Source organism: Chelmon rostratus, chromosome 17 (assembly GCF_017976325.1).
Source record: "Chelmon rostratus isolate fCheRos1 chromosome 17, fCheRos1.pri, whole genome shotgun sequence".
NCBI lineage: Eukaryota > Metazoa > Chordata > Actinopteri > Chaetodontiformes > Chaetodontidae > Chelmon > Chelmon rostratus.
In genome coordinates this window covers 17,995,192-18,017,993 of record NC_055674.1, presented here as the reverse complement: position 1 = coordinate 18,017,993, position 22,802 = coordinate 17,995,192, and the positions used below count along the sequence as shown (strand labels likewise).

General features: G+C 44.9%; 2 protein-coding genes across 3 annotated transcripts; both read left to right on the top strand.

Moving 5' to 3' along the window:
• Positions 1-6: 6 nt before the first annotated feature.
• Positions 7-3,579, top strand: LOC121621008. The gene is made up of 2 exons (XM_041957298.1): positions 7-153; positions 717-3,579. The coding sequence occupies exons 1-2, from the start codon at positions 132-134 to the stop codon at positions 2,723-2,725; spliced, it is 2,031 nt and encodes a 676-aa protein (XP_041813232.1). The 5' UTR covers positions 7-131; the 3' UTR covers positions 2,726-3,579.
• Positions 3,580-4,322: 743 nt separating this feature from the next.
• On the top strand, positions 4,323-22,649 carry srebf2 (sterol regulatory element binding transcription factor 2). 2 transcript variants are annotated; one of them, XM_041957295.1, is made up of 20 exons: positions 4,323-4,634; positions 9,597-9,982; positions 10,577-10,763; positions 10,907-11,067; positions 11,394-11,546; positions 11,684-11,965; positions 12,123-12,237; positions 12,383-12,534; positions 12,699-12,903; positions 13,015-13,190; positions 13,622-13,871; positions 14,045-14,214; positions 14,380-14,551; positions 15,407-15,524; positions 15,629-15,738; positions 16,229-16,361; positions 16,965-17,136; positions 17,803-17,979; positions 19,148-19,259; positions 19,560-22,649. In XM_041957295.1, exons 1-20 carry the CDS (start codon positions 4,544-4,546, stop codon positions 19,772-19,774), a joined length of 3,537 nt encoding a protein of 1,178 aa, XP_041813229.1. In that variant the 5' UTR covers positions 4,323-4,543; the 3' UTR covers positions 19,775-22,649. The 2 variants fall into 2 exon arrangements, with proteins under 2 accessions (XP_041813229.1, XP_041813228.1); XM_041957294.1 differs by having other exon boundaries at positions 19,557-22,649.
• Positions 22,650-22,802: the final 153 nt, after the last annotated feature.

Sequence of the window (22,802 nt, the reverse complement as noted above, 5' to 3'; positions counted from 1 at the left end):
GTAAAAGTCCAATGTTATTGTTTGGGCCGAGCAGACTTTGAGCTGAACCCAACATGTAGCTTCAGCTACACAAGATGAAAACGAAAGCTTGAATGCAGAGAAGAAACGACCTCTTTCACAGAAACTGAAAGATGTCTCATAACGTTGACTCGGGTAAAATAATCTCTTCATGTTTTGATCGTTTCTAATTTCGTCATAAATTAGCAACTTGCTAAAGATATCTTGCTAATACGTGGTTAGTTAGCTGTAGCTGCTGGCAGTCAGTATTTGTTCCAGTTAGCTAGCGAGCTAATAAATAGCAGGGTTACATTTGGGATTAAAATGTAATCTTTCCTTTTGATGTCTGCTCTTTACTTTCGTGCTGATCACTGAGTAGGATTTGAGTTTTAAGGATCAAGTTACCCTGTGTGTAACGCTAGCTGTTCCCACAGATCACTCGTACAGTAGCGTTATGTAACGTTAGCTAGCCTATTCAGCGGTGTTTTGTTTCTTTCCGGAATCTTCCCGACAAACACTCGACTTTTCTACTGTTGCATGTCACTTGAAACCGTTTTTATCGTCTCAATTAGCAACAACCACTGAAGACAGTACAAGTCTTGACTGCTGTCTATAAATAAATGAGTGATGTCATGGTTTATTTTAGTCTATGTAATTGCGGTGAAACTATCAATTTTAAATGTCAGTTTTCTCAGAAAGTTATAATTTCTGTTGTGCAGAGTTCCCACCAGGGGGTGAGGAGGAGAAAAGGGAGCCTGTCGACATGGAGGATGAGAAGGAAGGAGACGACTCTGAAACCAGATGGAGTGAGGAACTCAGGCTGGTCCTCATTGGAAAGACCGGATCTGGCAAGAGTGCATCTGGAAACACCATCCTGGGCCGAAGGCAGTTCGTGTCACAGATCAGTGCCAGCTCTGTCACCCAGATTTGCCAGCTCGGGAGCACTGAGCTCGCTGAGGAAGAGGGCGTTGAGGGGGATGGCCAGACTGTCACACAGACGAGGATGAGGCGAGTCACGGTGGTTGACATGCCAGGATTTGGGGACACTCATCTCAGTAGGGAGCAGATTCATGCAGAGATAGCCAAATGTGTGTCTCTCTCCGCCCCTGGGCCACATGCTTTCCTCCTGGTGGTGCCAATAGGGCGGTATACAGACAATGAAAACCAGGCTGCCTGCGAGTTGACCAAGATATTTGGGGAGGATGCAGTCCGTCACCACACAGTGGTTCTTTTTACCAGAGGTGATGACTTGGAGGACACAGCAATTGAAGAGTACCTAAGGGAGACTGCACCTGCTGGGCTCAAGGCTTTGATTGACATGTGCGGGGGCAGGTACCATGTACTCAACAACAAAGACCCCAGTAACTCAGCACAGGTTAAACAACTCTTAATGAAGGTGGACAAGATGGCAAAGCAGACTAACAAAGGGTTTTATACCAATACAATGTTTGTAGAAGCAGAGGATGCCATCAGGGAGGAGCAGAAAAGGATGTTGAGAGAGCGAGGGCAAGCAGAGGGGGAAGAGCAAGGGGGGAACTATTGTAGAGGGGAAGAACAGGCTCAACTTGCAAAAAGAAGGAAGTGTGACTTGGAGTCCGACAGAGCAGAGAGCACCGATAGAGGATCACAAGGGGTCAGGAGGAGGGAATTGGAGAGAGGAAATGAAAAGGATTTTAGGGTGGAGAGATGGACAGAGGAGAGCAGAGGCAGCACATTCAGCCTCCTGAGGGACAGAGTTGAACAATGTAGGGACCACTTCAGAGGCAGGCGCAGAGGCAGGAGCAGGACTGCAAGCACACAACAATCTCTCAGTTCATCCTTGGATTGCATGAGGAGGCAGGCGGCGCTCTCTGATAAGGTGCTGGAGAGGGTTAAGATCCTGGTGGCTGCTGGTGCCACAGGCATGGCCGTGGGGGCGGTGTTTGGGGCAGCTGCTCCTTTAGCAGCTGCAGCCGGGGCATCTCTTGTGGGGAACTCGGTTGGTTTTGCTGCAGGTCAGTTTGCTGGGATGTCTGTAGCGGGAGGCACAAGTGTTGGGAAGGCTGTGGGGGCCATAGTGGCAGCAGCCTCTGGGAAAACGGCGGTGGCTCTGGGAGCAGCTACAGGTGGAGTGTTGGGTGGTTCTGTTGGAGCCATTGCTGGTGCTGAGGCTGCCAGTCTTGGGGAGGGTGCTCTGGATGCCCTGGGGCAGGTTAGCATCCTAGGGGCCTCCGCTGTGGGGGTTGCAGCAGGTGTAGGAGGCACCATGGGAGCTGGGGCTGCTTTAGGCGTGGCTCTGGAGGGAGCAGCTTTCAGCACAACAGCTCTCAGTGGGGCTGAAAGTGCGTCAATAGGGGCAGCAGGTGTAGCTTTAGCAGCAGGGCAGCATGCAGTGGCAGCTGTAGAAAGCGTAGCTGCAGGTCCTGGGACTCCTCAGTCTGCTGCAGCAGGAGTAGCCTTAGCCCAGGAGATGGCTGCGAATGTCTCAGCGGCTGGTGCATCTCCTGGTGCTGTGTGTGGGTTCACTGGGCCCAGTATGACCAGCACAGTGTCAGACCCATGGGGAGCTGTGGCGGCAACAACACGGATCCTGACTGCAGTGGCTGAGATAGGCAAGGCTGCAGCAGGCATTGCCCTGGCTGGTGGTATGGTGGTGAAGGTGGTAAAGGAAAAAGTCCGATGTGGCACAGGAACAACAGAAGCCAGTTACTCAGAGAAGAAGTCTTATGAGATCCACTGGAACAAATAAATACAGGTTAAGATCATGACCAATGAGATCATAGTTTTCTCTAGCCTCTTGATGTAGCACTGGACTCCACAATAGGTTTCCCCTCAGTGAGAGATAATTAATATTAGTTTGGAAATGCAAACCACCAAAGATGCGCAGCTAGCAGCCAGAGCATGTAATATTAAAGAATATCATATGAACAAGTCATAACGAATTGCAATAGATAAATGAAAACAGAAATTGAAACTGCAAATGTTGGTTGGAACTGTTCGAGGCTTGTGAATTAGTTCAGGGACATTTACAACGGTGTGTGGGACAACTAATAAAAGAGGTACAGCAGGTACACACTCTTGTGATACCTTTGCTTTTCAATCAGACTTTGATCTAAATCAATTTTTATGAGGTTGTGACTTATCTTGCAGCTGGTTGGAACCAGACGTAGTATCTTCATACACATCTTTATAAAATAAAGTCTTTATATAAATACTTTTCCCCCCTTAGCCCTTTCTAAAAAAAGGATGACAGCACTGAACAGAGACACAAAGAAATGCTCTTAAGTGTTCGCTGGGTTGATTAATGTAGCGAATGTTATTCATTACTGTAGTGAGTGTTAAAAATGAACAAAAGCATTCAAGTATTAAAAAAGTACTTAAAATTTCAAGTGTTTTATTTTTACATACAGATGACAGAGGGTGGCTGCATTGCAGTGTTTCACATCTCTTTTCACTTCCTGTAACACTGTTTTGAGGTTATGCACTGTATTAACACTGGTTTTGGCCAACCAGTACCACCTGTTTTCAATTGCTGTTACTGTATGAACAGTACCATTAATGTGTTAAATTTATTGCAGTGAAATAAACCAAAAATAGACAGTATTCTTCCATGACTAATATGTTTGCCTCATTTCTTGTCTTCTGTTGTTATATTTTCTGCCAGTGTCTCGACTGTGGTACTTTATTTTATTAAAAAATGACCACACGCACATTATACAAATACAGTTTTTTGTGCTGGAGTATGTTTTAGAAGACTTTTTTTATGTACTCATACTCCATTAAAATTTAACTTCTCTCACACTGTATCTTTTTCTTAATTAAAACTAAAGTGTATTAAAAAGCAAGTAAGTATAACATAACTTTTTATGGAGTATTTTTTTTATATTCATGTATATCATCTGCACGCATGAAAGACGTGAAAATCATAAATTCTTGCAATGGACAGGGAATTGTAATTCACAAAACATTTATTCTGCAAGTAGGGACACGTACTTCACGTCACAGTGTTAAAGGTATTGCACGATAGCAGAAAAAAAACATCATTTGAATAAATATGTCGCCAGTACTTATCAGATTTTACTTACTGATATTTGTTTTTACCATTCTTTCTGAGGTGCCGATTGGCCTAATGAGGTTCACTGTTATTCATGAAGCTAGGGGGCGCGGTTTATTCAAATAGCACAGAAGCTTCTGATGGTTGACGTACTATCAGACCACGGTAAATACGAACTTGTCATTGGACGCTGATGACTGGTCTCATGACAACAACAGCGAGGTTTGGGCCAATCAGAGCCCGCCTTGGGCCACCGACTCTGTTTGTGAATGACGTAATGAGCGTAAAACAAGATGGCGTCGTCTTAAGAATAAACCGACGTGAATGAGTTTATCGATGTAGAAGTGCGCCTCTCTTGAGGCCCAGGCGTTGTTTTATGGTCGTTCCGTAAGAGAGTAATCTTCACGATCAGATAAGTGTCTTGTAGGCGTTGCCGAACGGGTAGCGGATACTGTTGCCTTTCTCCTGCGACCCTCCGGTGACAGCCGGGGAGGCGAGGTGCTGATAGACAGGATGGACAGCGGAGAGTACATCTCCACCATGGAGAGCATGGACCCGACTTTAGCGGAATTAGGGGATGAATTCACCCTGGGAGACATCGACGGTAAGTAGCTGTGTCACTGCTTACGGTGTTCAGTATTGTTGTTTGCTAAATTAGTGTCGGCCTTGTTTCCGTTCAGTGTGACAGCTCCGCGAGACGCTCGTCCTGCCGAGCGGAAGGAGCTAAGGAGGTCTGCCTCCGATTAATGCGAAGGCTAAACAAGGCACAAAGTTTGCTGTTTAAAGTATACAGGACACGGCTGGTGTGAAGAGGGAAGTCGACATTTTTTTAGCCGGACAGTTCCTAACATTTTCGGCTTCTCAGTAATGTGTGTTGTTTACCCAGGCCAGGTGGGTTTATTCCACACAAAAGTAGCACATTGCAAATATGAACATCACCTTTTTGTAAATTGTGACGTTTGGAAGCCGTCATGTCACGTAGCCCTTTGACTTAATCCATAATTTGTACATTTGCTCATTGGAATATTCATTGTTTATTGTACTGCCTGTATTGATTCCTGCTGTGCTGTGTGTCTCAATAAAGAGCCAGGCTTCAGTGGAAAAGCGACTGAGTGAATTTACCGGCAGAGTGTTATTTTCCATGAAGCAGAAGTGGGTAGCAGTAAGCTCTGTCATTTATCAGGAAGGTGTGGATGTGGACAGTGAAGGGAGTCACAAGAGTGTAACTTGCTCATCAGGCTTGACTTTCTTACTTTTGTAATCCATAAAATCAACCAAATGAAACAGTAATTTAGACTCTAGACTTTCATGACAGTCAAGATGTATTTAGTTTCCAAAATTCAATGAAGAAAGCCTTTCCTCGCTCTTCAGCGTCTTTTCCAGGTGTATTCTGCAGAATTACTGAGCAAAGTTTGTGGGACAACAGCTCTGTAATGATCCAGTTCTGTACGCAGTGAACAAACAGCATCTCCCTCTTATCAAAACAACTTTCACCCCTTGGCACACAGTGAAAGGATGGGGATTTTAGTGCAATGCCGGCCAGCGCAGAGTCACCAGATTTCCATTAGGATGGAATTTTACTGAATGCTAAGTCACCAGACCGGACTGATGAAGCTGTGTGTGTGTGTGTGTGTGTGTGTTTGTGTGTATGCGCACGTGTGCATGCGTGTGTTTGTTTGTGTGACAGACAGGGTGAGATGAATTCTTATCTGTTTGTCTGCTGGCTATGGTGGGCACTTGGCTATGGTGGCCAACAGTCCTGTACATAACAACAAACAGTAATGACTAACAATGACCATACTGCGCACAGGCTTACGAAGAATTCCTGAAACTCCACCTGCATTTGGTGTCTGGTGTTAATACTCTTTTCAAAGGGGGCCTTTGGGCAGAATGAGCAGACAGCACACCCCCAGCCACAGTTATGTAATCCCACTTAATCATCGTGTCAAAAGAGAGGAATGTACAGATTGTGACTGTGTGAGAGAGCGACTTGACAACTGGGTTGACTGATGAATTCGCAGGACGGCTGCAGCAAAGACAGCCCACACTTGAGTTGTTCTTCACTCAGTCTCTGTTTGGACACAGTGTAGGGATAGTTACAATTTTAGTAGACATATTTAAAATCACCACTGCCTCTTTCTGGGACAGTTATAGATCTCATTGCTCTTTGTGTGCGGCCGCTGGTTTACTGTAGACTCTCAACAATATTTAACCTTTGTTCTTCAGACAAGCCCATGTGTGTTTCACTCAGTGTAAGATCTGAGAGGCCCCTGTAAGGGCTCATGCACCTGAGCCTATATTCATCTACAACATTCTTCTTCTCCCAATTATTCTCTTAGCAACTGCGAATGTGGTTATATAACCTGTTTTCATTGCACAGAGCAGCCTAGGAAACTGTCCCCCTTTGATGGATTTACCCTTTGTGTCAGCTTGTCTGAAGCTCTGGGGCCTCAGAGCTGCTTTGTCCTGTCTGTCATCAGCAGTCAGTCCCCCCATGGAGGTGTACAAGTGCGTGGTCTAGAGTGTCTGCCCACATGATGTGTGCATGTATATGTGACATGTGAGGGGCAGGCCGGTGAAAGCTCCTCTGCAGAAAGGCCAGTTCATGTTCCTGTGGTGCTGTGTATCTGAACACACACTCAAACAGGGCTGTTGCTTAAAGGACGATTCTGCATATTGTCAGCCTGGGCCTTTATTGTTTTTGCCTCTATGAATATTGTTTTCAAGCATATTCCAGGGAGTACTGTCACTGTTTATGTCCCTGTAGTGTTGCTGACCTTTCTGTCAGCAGAAGTCCCACACACAGTCATAAGTACCACCCCCAATATTACCATGTGTCCCTCGATCAAATCACTTTTTATAGTCATGCCATTGCATTACAACAAAACAAAGAAAGATGTGCAGATAACAACACCTTTATTCTTTCATACACTATATTGAAATGCAACAAGTGAGAGACAGAAAGTTGGGTGCTGTTGCTGACAAAGATGAAAAAGTTATGCTACTCTACTGTCTCAACTTGCATTCATCTATTCTGGTACCCTTTTGTGTTTTGTCCATTGGAATTTAGGAACAGTATAAGAGCCAATTGACTAAAGTTGAAAGTGTTTATTTCTTTACATTATAGCATGAAAATGTATAATGCATTAATTTATTTCCGAATTCTAGTCAAGTTTAAGCAAAGATGAGAGATAAAAGATAAGTGATGACAAAATTGTTTTTTTTATTCCCAGCTTTTTGAAAAGCATGTGTCACTGCACATCGACACTGTGTGAACTAGTTTGTATACAATTGTATTACAGAGTGGCGCTCCTTGCCTCTTAGGGATTAAATGACAAATGCAGTCAGTCGTCATGATGTCACTAAATGACATCACATGTAAAGGAAGGCAGGGTCATTGTTTGCTTGCACTTGACGTCTCTAGAATGAAACCGAGCTGTTTAGATCTGTTGACCTGTTGTCTCTGACTCTCAGTGCTCATGTTTATCTGTAATCAGTTTTCCCCTTCAGATTATTATGAATGTGCTCATCAGTGGGGGTATGCTTTGACTTCATGTCTCTCTGAAGTGGTCGTTGAATGTGTTGTGAGGTCCCTGTTGTATAGTAAGACTAAGTTTAAGGCTGCGGATCCTGTGTTCAGTGTTCATTGACACCTTGTTGACCCTGATGGCTGAACCCATATGCCCTATTAGTGATGTATATCAACCAGGGCAGCTTCCACCACATGCACCCTGTCAGACTGTTGACGTTCCAAAGGGACCATGAAAGACATGGTGTTGTGATGGACCACAACCTTGTGTTCTTTGGCAAACTGCTGTCCTCGCATAGCTGTCAAGAGATTACAGTGGACAAGAGATGTTGTGATGAATTTTGAAAAAAAAGTATTTCATAATTTTAATGCTGTGATAGCAATATATTTTAATATGTTATGATTATTTTGGAAATTGAATTTAGAAACCTTCTGCTCTGTATTATTAAAATAAACACATAGAAATGTTTGTACTTAATCATATTGGTGCAAACATCTGCCCTGTTTTTATCAATGATGGTTGACTAAATATTAAAGGCGCCCTGTGGAGTTTTCTTGAAAACTAATAAAAGTTTTTTGCTTTCTTTACATTCAGTGTTACTCATCAAACACATTGTGTGTATCCCTGCATTTTAACAAACATGCTTAATGCATTTTCTCCCTCATAAAGCATTTGCGTAGCTGATTTTGTAAGTATTTTATATCCTGCATTGTTCACAACCATGTTGGTTCAATTGCTTGCAGTCTGAAGCACTCTTCAGTATAGCACAATTCCATTAATCAGCACTGCAGACTATTCACAATAACCATTAAGTTGAATCAACATCTTACATCAGCAAAAATCTAAAATCACAATCTTAAACCTGCAGTGGGGAACTTTTGTCTCCCCTTTCGGGCAGCGAGAGTAATTACACAAACACTTTTGACGTGCTTATGATGCCATACTCCTGTTTTCTGAGGCCTTTTTCATCGCTATGGTTGCTCCCCCCTTCAGCTCTGGCAGACCAATCATTGCTGGTTGATGTAAAATGCATCGCTACTGGTGCATCAGCGCAGAAACATCAGATAAAAAAACTCTAGTATAAGTGTGGAATACAGAAATTTACCTGATGGTGACAGGCTTAATCAGTATTGTTTTACATATATGATATTGTTATCATACATAACACCGGCGTTTTTCCATCTAAAGTCTTAAAAAGTAACACATCTCCATTGTATGTAGGGAACCATTTATTGCATTGCTATTAGGTGGTGTTTCTAACATCATCTAACACCAGTGTTTAACAGTATGAGGTCAGCATACATTCACCATCACAACAATCCATCCATCAGGTCTCTCAGTGCTGCTGGATTCTTTATCTATTCGCTTTTCTACCCTGCTCCCATTGTCTTCCAGCACACATTTTCAAGGCTATCTGTTTGAAGGTCTTGCTGTACAATCTGTTTATAGATTTATGACCAGAACAGTAGCTCTCTCTGTGTGTGCATGTGCCAACTCAAGGCCAGTCCATGAACTTCTCTGGGCTTCTCTCTACTCTTATCTGTTAGCGAATAACAGCGATCTCACATCTAAGCCAGATCTGCAGTGGGGCGACAAGTCAAGGACACTTTTGAAAAACACAGATTATTACCTCCTGGTACTGTCTTAATGGGTGCAGCCAAGGCCTGAGCTTGAAGGTCGTGATGTAATTGTCACCATCATTCAGGGAATTTAGATCATGTTGCAATACGTTGATCTACAGGCGTCACCACATTATTCACCTTCTGCTCTTGGTGACACAACACTCAGCCTAAGTGATACTATAAATTAAAATTAAAATGAATCTATAATTATTCAAGTTTCTCGGAGTTTAACCATTTGGAATTATAGAATTGTTAAGTAGTTGATTTATACCTCATATGCTGAATTTATTTTTTTCCTTTTTTTTTTTTTTTTTTTAATTGAATCAATGGCAGAGCTGTCCCAAAAGCTTGCTTTGATTTCTCATTCAAATCCAGACTTGCTGTCATGCCCTTTCTGTTTCTCTGTTTTTTCAGAGATGCTGCAGTTTGTCAGCAACCAAGTGGGGGACTTCCCAGACTTGTTTGAAGACCAGATGACCTCAGCACCATCTGTACAGAGTGGCAGTGCCAGCACCACCCCACGACCTGCCATGCAGACCCCTCAAACCCCCCCAACTCCCCAGACACCAACCCCCGCTGGCTACCAGAGCTCCAACGTTGGCCTCACTGCCACCCAGACACTATCTCCCCAGCCTCTACCCCTCACCCCTCCTCTCACTCCCGCCCAGACCCCCTCCCCCACCACCGCCTCCTCAGGGCAGCAGCAGGTGACCCGCAGCCCTCCACTCCTTCAGCCACGGCCACAGGTTGTCCAGCCCATCCAGCCTCAGCCCCAACAGACGGCCCAGCCCACCATCCAGGTATCAACTGTCTGACACCGCTTTCACACAAATCCTGTGTTTGACATGGGCAATAACCCAAGTTTTACTCATTCTACCACCTGTTCTACAAGTTAGTTTTATGCACTGTCATGCAGCATATTGAAAGCTGTACTGGAGGTGACGCTGTTAAAGTTTTGGATTATTGCATCGGTCTGAAAAGACTCTATAACTGCTGCAGTGATGTACTACTGCTGTAGTCTTGAGTCTAAGGATGTTTGCAAGTTGTCTGCCTCTCCAGCTTTTATTTCGTCTTCTGTTGTGGAGACAGTGTGGATTCATTTGAAGTTATTGTGCCATCCATACTAAAAACACTTCTGCTGAGGGGACAAAAAATGTAGAGTACTGGCAGACCATAAAACATAATGTCCAGCTCAGCATCCCTACAAACAGCAATGCACATCTCAGCAAAACTGTAGTCAGCCCGACAGATAAAGTTTATAGTCTTGAGTGAAAAAATGCTTTTCCTAAAACAGTACATCAAAAAATACAGAAACGGTCTCATGTTGCCAAACTTTAATAATCTTTTGGAAAAAATACATGTTGTGATCACACTGTATTTATTTTTTAAAACAGGTGCACACCCAGGGGATCCCCATGCAGACTCAGAGCTTCCCAGTCCACACCCTGGTTCAGACCCACAGCCAGACACCTCTGCCCATCCAGACCCAGGCGGCCCAAACTGTGATGATTACATCTAACGGCGGACGCTTCATCCAGAACCCCGTCATCTGCCACCAGAGCCCTGCTTCTGGCTTCCAAGGTGAAAGAAAGGATCCCACTGGACGTTATCCTGTCGTTTAATGGGAACATGTACTTGCTGCAATGACGTGGTTTTTCTCAGGATCTGCAGTGTATTTTAGAATTGACTAACAAATCATCCATCGCTTTGTCTCCCATTCCCAGTCCTCCAACCACAGATGCAGAGCATTATGACATCACCACAGCTCCAACCGGTGACCATTCAGCATCAGCGTGTTCTGACCCCGACCGGTCAGACCATCCAGACTCTCTCCACAGCGCCCACCACAGTCCACACAATGCAACAGCAGGTGCAGCAAGTACCTGTAAGTAAAATCACTGCTGTCAGCACGGTTGGACGAGTAATCGCAGTTTTTACTGTCATAAAATGAGTCAAAATGGGAAAACTGATTAGCTAGATTAGCTAAATATCTAGTAATAAATGATTTCAACAAGCCCGATCTAACAATCTTATCCTAGTTAATGCAAAACAACAGCTCATGCACGGAAATTATTTTGTATCACGTTGTTTGGTGTAGATGCAAAGATCAGTAGAGGCCCAGAAGGTCTGAGTTCCAATGCTTTGATCATTTGAACTGCTTGTCAGTGAACAAAACAGCTTCACATTGACCTGTGGGTGTCTTCCCATCAGGTTCTGGTCCAGCAGCCTCAGATTCTGAAGACAGATTCACTGGTTCTGACAACACTCAAACCAGATGGGACACAGGTGCTGTCTACCATGCAGAGCCCCACAGGGATCACCACCTTGACCGCGCCCATCCAGAACACAGCTCTGCAAGTCCCGGTATACAGCTAGCATCAAAGATTTTCTATCACTGTTTGTTTTTTAACAATATAATATATATATGTGTAATAATATATAACATTTTGGTAAGTAATTCCCACTAAAACTAATGTGCTGCAACTGATTTCTGTCCCCAGACACTGATGAGCAGCAACATCCTGACCACCGTCCCGGTCATGATGGGAGGAGGCGACAAGCTGCCAATCAAGCAGCTACAGCCAGGCTCCTCCCAATGCACAAATGGAGCCAGACCAAGCATGGATCAAGGCCAAGTAATGGGAGGAGGAGTGGGCCCAGGAGGAGTGGTGAAGGAGGGCGAGAGGAGGACGACCCACAACATCATCGAGAAGAGGTACCGGTCCTCCATCAACGACAAAATCGTGGAGCTCAGAGACCTGGTCATGGGCAATGACGCGAAGGTTAGTTCTTTTAATGCTGGGACAGTCAAACATTAACACTGTTATAGTGTTATAAATTATTTCTGTTTTAAAATGTGGAAAGAAATCCACTGATTTCACTCATGGGCTTGACAGAAATTGGATCTTCACATGTCCTCCTTCATGTCCTGCTTCTCAGATGCATAAGTCAGGAGTGCTGAGGAAGGCCATTGACTACATCAAGTACCTGCAACAAGTCAACCACAAATTACGACAGGAGAACTTGGCCCTGAAGATGGCCAACCAGAAGAACAGTAAGTGTTTCACATTAATGTGAATTTCTCCATTGTGAGATTAATAAAGTCTTATCTAATCTTTATCTAATCTAATTTAATGATTGTTCTAAGCAGAGCGTGACCTGCAGCATCTTGAGTCTCTCTCTGTCTCTCTCTGTCTCAGAGCCTGTGACGCTGCCTGAGGATGTGGAGCTTAAACAGGAAATAGTGATGATGTCACCTCCAGCCTCGGACTCTGGTTCTGGTTCCCCTTCCCAATTCTCTCCTTACTGTGTGGATTCAGAGCCAGGCAGCCCCTTAATGGATCACGAGCAGGTAGGGCACAGATGTGTTATGTAGCCATTAATAAATGCAGTGTTGTCAAACCGTGCTGTCAACAGTTAAGATGCAAGTTTAATAGCTGACAGAATTATTATTCTACAGATGTTGTAAGTGTAAGGATTCATTCATTGTTTTCCATCTCTCTCACCGTCCCTCAGTTAAAGAGCGAGCCAGATTCACCCTCCTCAGTCGGAGTGATGGATCGTTCTCGACTGCTTCTCTGTGCCCTGACCTTCTTCTGCCTGTCCTTAAACCCGCTGCCATCTTTGCTGGGCTCTGAAACCTCCGGGAGCCCCAGTTTTTCTGCAAGCCACGGGCCATCTAGAACGCTGGTCTGGTTCCCAAGTCACACACAGGACTTTGGTGAGCATGGCCGACCGCTCTGTTAATCAGCGTCTCACGACACGAGAAGAAGTCATTATTGAATGTAATGTAACGGCCTGACCGTGCTTTTTGTTTCCTCTCATCCTCCAGCATCCTGGCTGCGGTGCCTGTTGCCATGGGTTATGGTGTGGGTGCTGAGCGGGGTGGGAGCGGTGTGGGGCTGCGTCAGGGTGCTCTACCTGTGGGAGCCCGTCACACCCCTTCACTCGCCAAAATCTGTGTCGTTCTGGAGGCACCGCAAACAAGCCGACCTACATCTTAACAGGGTGAGTACAGATCTTAAACAAACATGTATACGTGCTTTCCCTTGCAGAACATGACTTTTGTATTATGGGAACTTCTCAAGAGTGAGGGAGGTAGCATTTCCAAATATAGGGAAGAAATGATCACACTGCACACATTTCATGTTTCATGTGTCTTTGTCAGTATTGGTTCCAGTCATCCTTCTCTCCAGTTTTAGATGTGATGTTTCATCTGTTGTTTAAGAATAGCTCACCCAGTGTGCTTTGATTCTCACCGTTTTGATGTCTCAGTTTAGACTGCCTGTTCCCTGCCTGGATTTATTTTTAGCGTTTGTTCAAATCATGTTTAGATCTAAGTCATGACCTTCATCGCATGCCCCCCACCAGTCTTTTCCCATCAGTCCTCGCTGCATGCCAATTAGCTCACCCTTTGTCCTGTCTCCTCTCTCCTGCAGGGAGATTACACAGCAGCAATGGCCAGTTTAGAGACCTGCCTGTCCGTCTTGACCAGAGCTCTTCCCTCAACCAATCTGGACCTGGTTTGCTCGCTGTCCTGGAATCTGATTCGCTACTTCTTGCATCGTCCAACACCCCTGGGCTGGCTGGTTCACCAGGTCGGGGGAAAGCATGAGGGAGAGGAGGCTAGGACCAGCGCGAGGGACGCAGCACTGGTGTACCACCGGCTGAGCCAGCTACAGCTCACAGGTGAGCGTTGAGAACAAAGTGGGCTGCTGCTATACACAGGCTGCAAAAATACACAGTGGTTAAATAGGTGACTCCACAGCCATGTTACATTCTTGACAACAAATCAATTTTTCACCTTACTTTCACTTTGACGTAGTGTGAAGCTTCAAACACAGCGTCTGTTGTCTCTGCAGGAAAGCTGCCTCAGCGCAGCAGCCTGTGGGCTTTGTCTCTGTCTCTGAGCGCTGTCAACCTCAGCGAGAGCGCCCAAGGCAAGATGGCTCCTGCCCAGCTCACCCAGATGTATGTCACTGCAGCAACAGCCCTGCGCACCATACTGGGCCACCACCTCTCCTTTCTACCTGTAAGTCTCTCACACGGTCAGTCTATGGTCACTCTGTTTTTGAATATTGATCCAGTTTGTCTCAAAACATCACAGAAACAGAAGCACACAAAGATGACTTAATTTCAGTTATTTTAATATACTTTAGATGTCATCAGCGTCTTTTCTTCTGTATCCGTCTCACAGGGTTATCTGTTGAGCTGTGCAGAGAGTGTGGCCAACCAGTCAGAGACCAAGCCGGTCCCCGACTGCCTGCGCTGGCTCTTCACCCCATTGGGTAGGCAGTTCTTCCTGAGCTGCGATTGGTCAGTGAAGTCCGAGAGCACCGACGGGGTGTACACTTCACAGAGAGACCCAGGTATGTAACTCCAAAAAGTTTTAGCTGGTTTCTTGATACTTTTTTTTATTTTTTATTTTTTTGGTAACACAAGAAAAACTCATTGTGGTTTTTTAGCGGAGATCTAAGATGAGTTTGCTCTGTAGGGTAGCTGGGTTCAGCCTCAGGGTGAGGAGCTCAGACATCTTGGGGGACCTCAGGGTTGAGCTGTTGCTCCTTTGTGTCCAAAGAAGCCAGTTGAAGTGGTTCGGGTGTGTGATCTGGATGCCTCCTGCGTGCCTCCCTTTGGAGGTTTTCCAGGCGCATCCAACTGGTAGGAGAACCCGGGGCAGACCCAGAACTTGCTGGAGAGATTTTGCTGTACATCAGACGTGTCCAAGCTATTCCATTAAGGGCCGTGTGGCTGCAGGTTTTCATTCCAACCAAGGAGGAGCACACCAGGCTGGAATTATTTAATCAGCTGATCTCAGGCTTCAGCTGATAATTAGGTGGTCAATCAGCTCACCTCCTGATTGGTTGGAACAAAAACCTGCAGCCACACGGCCCTCTATGGAGTAGTTTGGACATGCCTGCTGTACATGATCCAGCTTGGGAACGCCTCAGGATCCTCCAGGAGGAACTGGAAAACGCCTGGACTACCCTGCCTAGCCTGTAGCCACCAAGACATGGCCACACTTATGCAGCAGAAAACGAGTGGATGAATATAAAACGGAATCATGTCGGCTGGGTTGGCTCAAGCTGTTTGTTGCACTAGATTGAGCTTACTCTCAGTTTGTCTTTCCCTTATCTACGAATGCCAACACGTAGTTTACTTGGTATCAAAGAAAGTTTGTTGTGTGCTATGGTTTAATTGTTTCCCTCCTGCTCTTCCTCCAGCTGATCCCATCGCCCAGCTACACCGCTGTTTCTGCAGGAAGCTTCTGGAGAGAGCTGTTCACACCCTCATCCAGCCGCAGAGCGACTCCGACGCAGGCAAACACAAGAACGACTCTGGGTAAGGAAGTGACACTAGCGAGGCTTCTGACAGTTTGATATGAGTTATTGATTCTGGATCTCTAATCGTCTTCCTTCTCTTTCTCCGGTCGATCACTCTTTCAGGGAGTTTTCCAGTGCCCTGGAGTTCCTCCAGTTATTGAACAGCTGTACAGAGGACTCTCCCTCCCCTCCTCCTCCCTTCTCAACTCCTCCCAATCACACCACCTCTCCAGGTATGAATAGCATGAAGAGAACAACCCTGCCCAATCACAAGAATGAATCACTTCAGATGTTTATACAAGAGGTTTAAACTTTTTCCTCAGTCAAGATTAACCAGTTAGCCATCTGAGTCATTCAGTCAACACAAAAGGATTTTCTTTGCTCCATTTGCTGTATTTTCACATGCAATTTAACTTTTGGGATTAACTTTTTATTGGATCATCACAGATAGCACTTGCAGTCGTTGATTTGCAGTAATAATCGACTTGCAATGGAAATGAACACGTTGATGATCTGTTCAGGTGATGTTAATTAGCTACAGTCTTCATCAGTTCTTGTGTTCACACTGAGCCAGACGAGACAGACGAGAAAAAGGTTTTTACAACCAAAGCAAACCCCCCAAGAAGCCCACCCAGTCTTTTCGACTGGAGCTAGTTTGTCCTTGTTGTTGTTTTGTGATTTTTTTTTTCCCCCTACATAATGTCCCTCTCTTCATCCTGCCAGTGGGAGACCCTGTGAGTCGGTGGTGGGCTTTGGTCCTGAAGGCTGCTGTCCATTGGCTGCAGGGCGATGACGTTGCAGTGAGGTCACTGTTGACAGAAGCAGAGCGGATGCCGAGAGCTCTGCACACTCTTGAGTAAGTGAAGTACAACTAGTTTCTGTTTGTCTGAGTATGACAAAGCGCAAGCTCCAATATTAGTAGAAGGAAACATGCACAGCACCTGTTTTGTCTGTTTTGTGGTGCAGGGAATCAGATCCCCCAAAAACATCTAGTTCCAAAGAAATAAATCAGTTCCCACACACACTTATCACCTCTGCATTGATTTATTTAAAATAGGGGTGACGTTTCAGTCCTGAAAGAAGGGTCGTTGTGACCAAAACATTGGCTCTTTTTTATATATAAATCAATGTGGAGGTAATGAGTGTGGTGAGGAACAGACTTTTATCTTTGAAAAACAGGCTTCCCCATGAAAGCACTGAAAATTCCTGTTGTGTGAAGTCAAGGAATCATTTGAGCTGTAAAAATCAGACAAGTTTAAAAACATCCAACTGGATTCAGTGGTGTGGAAGTTGTAACTTGGCACTGAATCATCTGTAAACTTTCTCTAATCTGTGTAGATTCTAAATATCTGAGATGAATTCAAGGATAAGAAAGATAATTACACATTCATATCTGTTACTTAAAAAAAGAAACCAAGGTAATCGTCCTCACCGTCCCTCTCTCGCCTCTCTGTTTCAGCCACTCTCTGCCCAAGGCTGTGCTGCTGCTGTGCAAGGCGGTTCAGATGAGTCTCTCCCCTCTGAAGGGAGAAGGAGCAGTAGCCTGTCTGTCCCACTGCGACAGAGCCAGCAGCTACCTGCGCTCCAGCGTCTCGGTGCCCCTCGCCCAGTCTGGGAACTGGCTGAACAAGGTAGTGTGCAAAGAATCCCTCACAACGCTCCAAACACTGGCACCATCATCTCCTAAAATCTGCTGCGGGTTTGTGTTTCTTATGTAATCTTGTCTGCTGTCTTGCACACACACACACATATACAGATGCCTGCGACCTGCCTTCTGCTGTATGTTTCATAAAGTCGATGCCTTCAGGGATTCATCATGCATACACACACACTGCATGCTCAGTTGGGGTCAGGGCAAGCTGACGTGGGGCTGTGTTTGTGTGTGTGTGCGCAGTGTGGGTGGCAGGAGGTGGCTGTGGTGCATTGTAGTTGCATTGCATGATCCTGAAGCCGAGTGCAATGTGTCTGCAGTGCAGTACAGAGGCCTCCCCGATCTGCACGCACCCGCTACACACCCCACCACTTCACATTAGACAGCACTGAATTTCCTGTCGTTGCCTTTTTTCATTTGTGGCGTGCATGATGGGCAAGGTGAAGGGTGAGGGAATGATGATGATTGCTGGTCGTTGGTGGGTTGCGGCTGTAATGGCATATTTGTGTCACACTTTGGGGCTCAAATGCATGTCAAAGAAACATAACTCAACCGTAGTATTAATCAATCAAATCTATCTTTCTTTTCAAGTAATCCATCTTACGTAAATGCACCAAACAACACTTTGACTTCTTTCTCTCCCAAGGGGGTGGAGCTCCTGGTGTGTGACCTGCTGTTGACCTTGAGGACCAGTTTATGGCAGCGGGGTGGCAGCAGCAATGGAGAACCTGGCCCGGCCCCTGGATCCCAGTTGGCTGGTTTCCAGAGGGACCTCAGCGCGCTCAGAAAGCTCACACAGTGCTACAGACAGGCGCAACACAAGGTACATCTGTGACGACGTCGAAGTCAGATATATTAAGGGAGCAGCAGTAGGTTGCATTCAGTCGGGTTCAGAACTGCGTACATTATTTTCTATACTCTGTCAGGTGTCAAGAAGCTGAAAGAAGCAAGTGTAGGATGAGATGGAGAAACAGCATTGTGGCCTATATTCTGCTTGTTTCAGGGACACTTTGAAGAGCAGCACAGGAGGAGAATACTTCTCTGTAGCGGCATAGACAACTCGGGTCATGTCATGTCTATCCCACATTCTGTTGTTACCAGAGCTGCATGGTTGGGAATAAGAGCCAGGGATATTGGAGATAAGTAGCGGGGATTTATTATTCTGACTGTGATCATACTGTATTTCCTGTGACTGGCAACTTGACAAGATTAATCCGAAAGTTTTTATTCATTTATTGCTCATTTAGCTCTTCAGATAGCACAAATTTGGAGAAACAGCAATAACAAGTTACTGGAGCCCAAAGTGATTTCTTCAAATTAGCTTTAATTGTGTCGCGTTCAGCCAAAGAGAACAAATAGTCACTTTATAAAGAACTTAGTCAGATGTTTAATGAAATGCTAAAAGTAATAACACCCTCAATATGTTGCTGGCTTGGCCTGAATGATTTTCATGTGTCAACTCTGCACTGATAACAAGCCTGTCAATCATCTGCGACCTGCTAATCTTGTACATGATAACAACACATTTACTGTATTGGCCTTGAAAGTCGAGTCCCATCCCATCCTTAGCAGCTGCAGAAATCTCACGGCAGTTTAGCATATCATCAGTCATACTTGCAAGATTTACTGGAGGAGTCGTTCTGTTGCCTGGGGGGTCTTTAACCACTACTGCTTTCACAGCAGTCGCTGATCATTTGTCATGTTTTGACTTGCGCAAGACTATAAGAACCACATGAGCTGCATCATTTTATGAGGTTCTTTTGTGAGACCGCTGATGGAGAAATAGTCACTCATGGTGCTGTGAGGTGCTTTGCACAGAATGGAAGGCGGAGTATGTGTTGTACTGTACATATATCTCCAGTAGTGTACTGTGTGTGGAGTGAAATGATGCGAGGCAAGTCAGGTTTTTCTACTCCAACATCACAAACGCATGGAAATACTTGATGAGAATAATTGCGGCTCTGATGTTGTGTGGGGTCTTTTTCCTGCAGGTGTTTCTTCATGAGACCACAGTGAGGCTGATGGCTGGAGCCAGTCCCACAAGGACACACCAGCTGCTGGAGCACAACCTCAGGCGCAGGACACACAGCACCTACACGGCCGGTGAGGAACACTGAACTCATTTCTACACATTGATTTAAGCACAGACGTCGTACACACACAAAGCAGAGTGGAAGTTCACCTTGACTGCTGGCTCAGGGCCAGTTCCCCTGCGGCCGTTCTTAATCCCAACTATTAATGGCAAAATAGAAAAACCTACTGGAGACAGTCCCAGAGGACAACATGACCCCGTCTTCACACACATGTAAACACACAAAGATGCACACACACACACTAGAAGGCAGTGGATACTAATCTGCATGTTTTTCTTCTTTTCTTCCTCCCCCCTGCTGCTGTCAGAAGGTGAGTGCGTCCTGGGTGAGAGGGAGAGGGCTCACGCCATCTTGCTGGCCTGCCGCCACCTGCCCATGCCTCTTCTAACCCCACCCGGGCACCGCGCCCGCCTGCTGGCCGAGGCCAAGCGCACCCTGGAGCGTGTGGGAGACCGGCGGTCCCTGCAGGACTGTCAGCAGATCCTGCTGCGCCTCAGCGGTGGCACGACCATCGCCGCCTCCTGAACGCACACACACACGAGCAATGGCAGAACAGACACACACAGATTAGGGCTGCTGTCAGTGCAACGAAACAATGAGCTCTGTAATTCGCTGTCATACATACAAAGATGTAAAGCAGGCAACTCACCCACCAACAACAGGTAATTGTTCATTCCCACCCTCATACAGACCAAGGGCCATGAAAATAAAGACTCTTCTTCAAATTGCCACACTTCTCTCACACACAGACAGCTGATTTTCACTGTCACAGCTACATCTAACTCCACGCCGCAGCTGAAACGCCTGCAGGCTGCACCTTCGCTCCTTTGATGCTTAGTTTCATTGTTGCAGCACAATCGTGCCCCCTTCTGGACATTAATGGTACCCTGCTGGCTAACCGCCTCATTTTAAACAATGCTACAAAACAACAAGGAAAGTCAGGTTTAATAGGCCCCAAAGGGAAAAGGGACCATTATCTAATAGCTGTTTAAATTAATGCAATGCAGCAGTGCATTGATTAGCTGTAGGATATCAAGCTGTACAATCATTATTGGCACACAGCAATGTGAGTGCTACAATAACTATATAATGTCTCATTGAAATTGCAAGCCTCAATTAAGGGCTTCAGAGTATTCATGAGTAGACAGCTGCGGTCTGTTAAGCATGGCTGTGCTGAAGGATGCAGACAGACTGGCTTGCTCTTAACCATACAGTGCAGAGTAGTGTCTCTTCTTATCTACCTCAAACACTGTACAATGCTAGAATTGTACTGTGGAGCAAATAGGATGCTTAAGCACCATGTTGGTTATCCTGAGTTTGAATTAAGTGACCATTTGAAGCATAGACTGAATAAAAGAAGTGGATGGAGCCACAGTGACATCACCCATTGGCATTATGGTTGTTGCCATCTTGGTTTTTTGGAGCCAGGAGTGGCCATATTTGGACAAGAGGGTGGCGCTGGGCAGGATATGCATCGCTATGCGTCTATCCCTGATTGGATCTGACTGAGAACATGCCATTGTTGCATCTTCCAAACTACAAAGTAGCCACGTACTAAAGCATACCGTGCTTTATTGTCTGTTATACTCTAAATGGGTCCAAAATTGATAAGATCAGCATCATGCTGTAAAGAAGAACACTTGAACTAGTGATTGAGACCATTAACGTGCTAGAAAGCTGTTTACTGAGGTAATAAATCAACTAAGAGAAAGGGTCATTTTCTCATAGACTTGTACACAATCTGGCTTCTTTTGCAACCAGTGCCTCCCAGCTGTTAGAGAGAATGCAGGTTAAAGGTATTTCTGCATTTGTTTCACTTTTCAGACCCTGAAGCTCCGTCCACTGATTATACTGTCTGTGGTTTGGATTGGTGCTTCAATATAGTGCAGCGTCATTCAAATGAAACCTTGCTGAGCTGCTTCATCTAGACAGAAGGATGCTGTTGCAGAAACTGTTAGAATGACAGACCGCTACTGCTGACAGGCTCACAAGAAACAGGGAAAAATGATTGGATTTGGGGAATGTCTAAATAAAAGAGGGAAGCAGCCAATCACTGGCCGTTTATTTGAAAATGCCTGCCTACACACACACATGCACACAAACACACACACACAGATACATATTAAAGTAATTGTATACAAACTCACAATGTGACTGTATATAGGTTGTACATAGGCAGATAAACAGAAGTAGATTAAACAGGAAGTCCTTACCCACTGCTTGAGAGAAGACACACGAAGAAAGCATCGCAACATGTCAAAGTTGGCTCGGACTGGTTTCCTGTCAGTCTGGATCTGATGGTCTGAAGCTCTGACCAGAAGAGCAAGGTCAGCTGCCTCGCCCTTAAAGTGATGCTCCACCAAAAAATCTTTTATCACCAAACACTTAGCCGCTGTGGCCAGCCGTGGTGGTCAGATTGAATTTATGGTGATTTTCACAGCAGAAGAAACGTATCAAAAATAACTATCAAAGGTCCTGCTGTCCATCCTGGTCAGCAACCTTTCAGGCCTACAGGCAGCGAGTGTCAGACGCTCAAAAGATGTTGGGCGGTGTATCACTGTAAGGTGTATGTAAGTGAAAATGGTCTGAACACACTGATAAAACCAAGGAATGATATTTCATGGAAGTTATGTCCACCTCTCATGTAAAGCTCTCAAGCAAAATGGCCTTGATGTTATGTAAAAAATTATTTTATTATGTTTCATCATATTTGGAATGATGGAGGAGTTGTAGCTTTGTGAAATGTTTGTCCAATTTGCTTTTTATTTGTAATTTTTGACTTATTCATTACACAGCACTTCTGTCATTCCTGTTTCTGATCATCTTATTTAATGGTTAAGTAATGTAATATTAATATAAATGCTTTTGGGGGGAAGGGAGCAGTTCTACAGTTATGTCATTGTTATTGTTTTATATCAATAAAAGCAGCCTAGGGTCAGATACCGTCAGAGGGAGAATCTCCAATAGGTGTTGTGTATTTTATTGAAGAAGTAAAGCCTGCATTTAAACAATTAGCTTGATATTTTAGAATCACTCTTTCTTTGGAACATGCTGTAATTTCGCCGCAGTTTTTGAAATGCAAGCAAACACACAAGTATGCTATTGGAAATTTCAGAACTGTCTTCCAGGCCAACCCAAGGTGTAAGTTAGCAACCTAAAAATCCTGAAAATCTTAAATCAGTTCGGATTAGCTTTCCTGATTGGCAAAAGTGTTCACAGAGGAAAGCAATCCTCAGTCAGCCATTGGCAGGCTGGAGCTTTTGCTATCATTAGATGTATGTTACAGTTGGGTTTTTTTTGTTGTTGTTGGTTGTTTTGTCTTTCCCCTTGATGTTTTATTGTCTGAATTTCATTGTTCATTTTGATGTTTGTTTTTATAATAAAACAAGATACGACAGTGGTTGGTGTGTGTGATCCTTCTTTGGTAAAAGTTTTATCATGGATGTGTAATATGGGGAATATGTATACAAGCACTGAAACAGAAGAACAGAGAGAGTGCCACATTTCATGTTTCATGACAAGGGTGTCAGCCAAGTGTGAGTTTCAGTGTAAA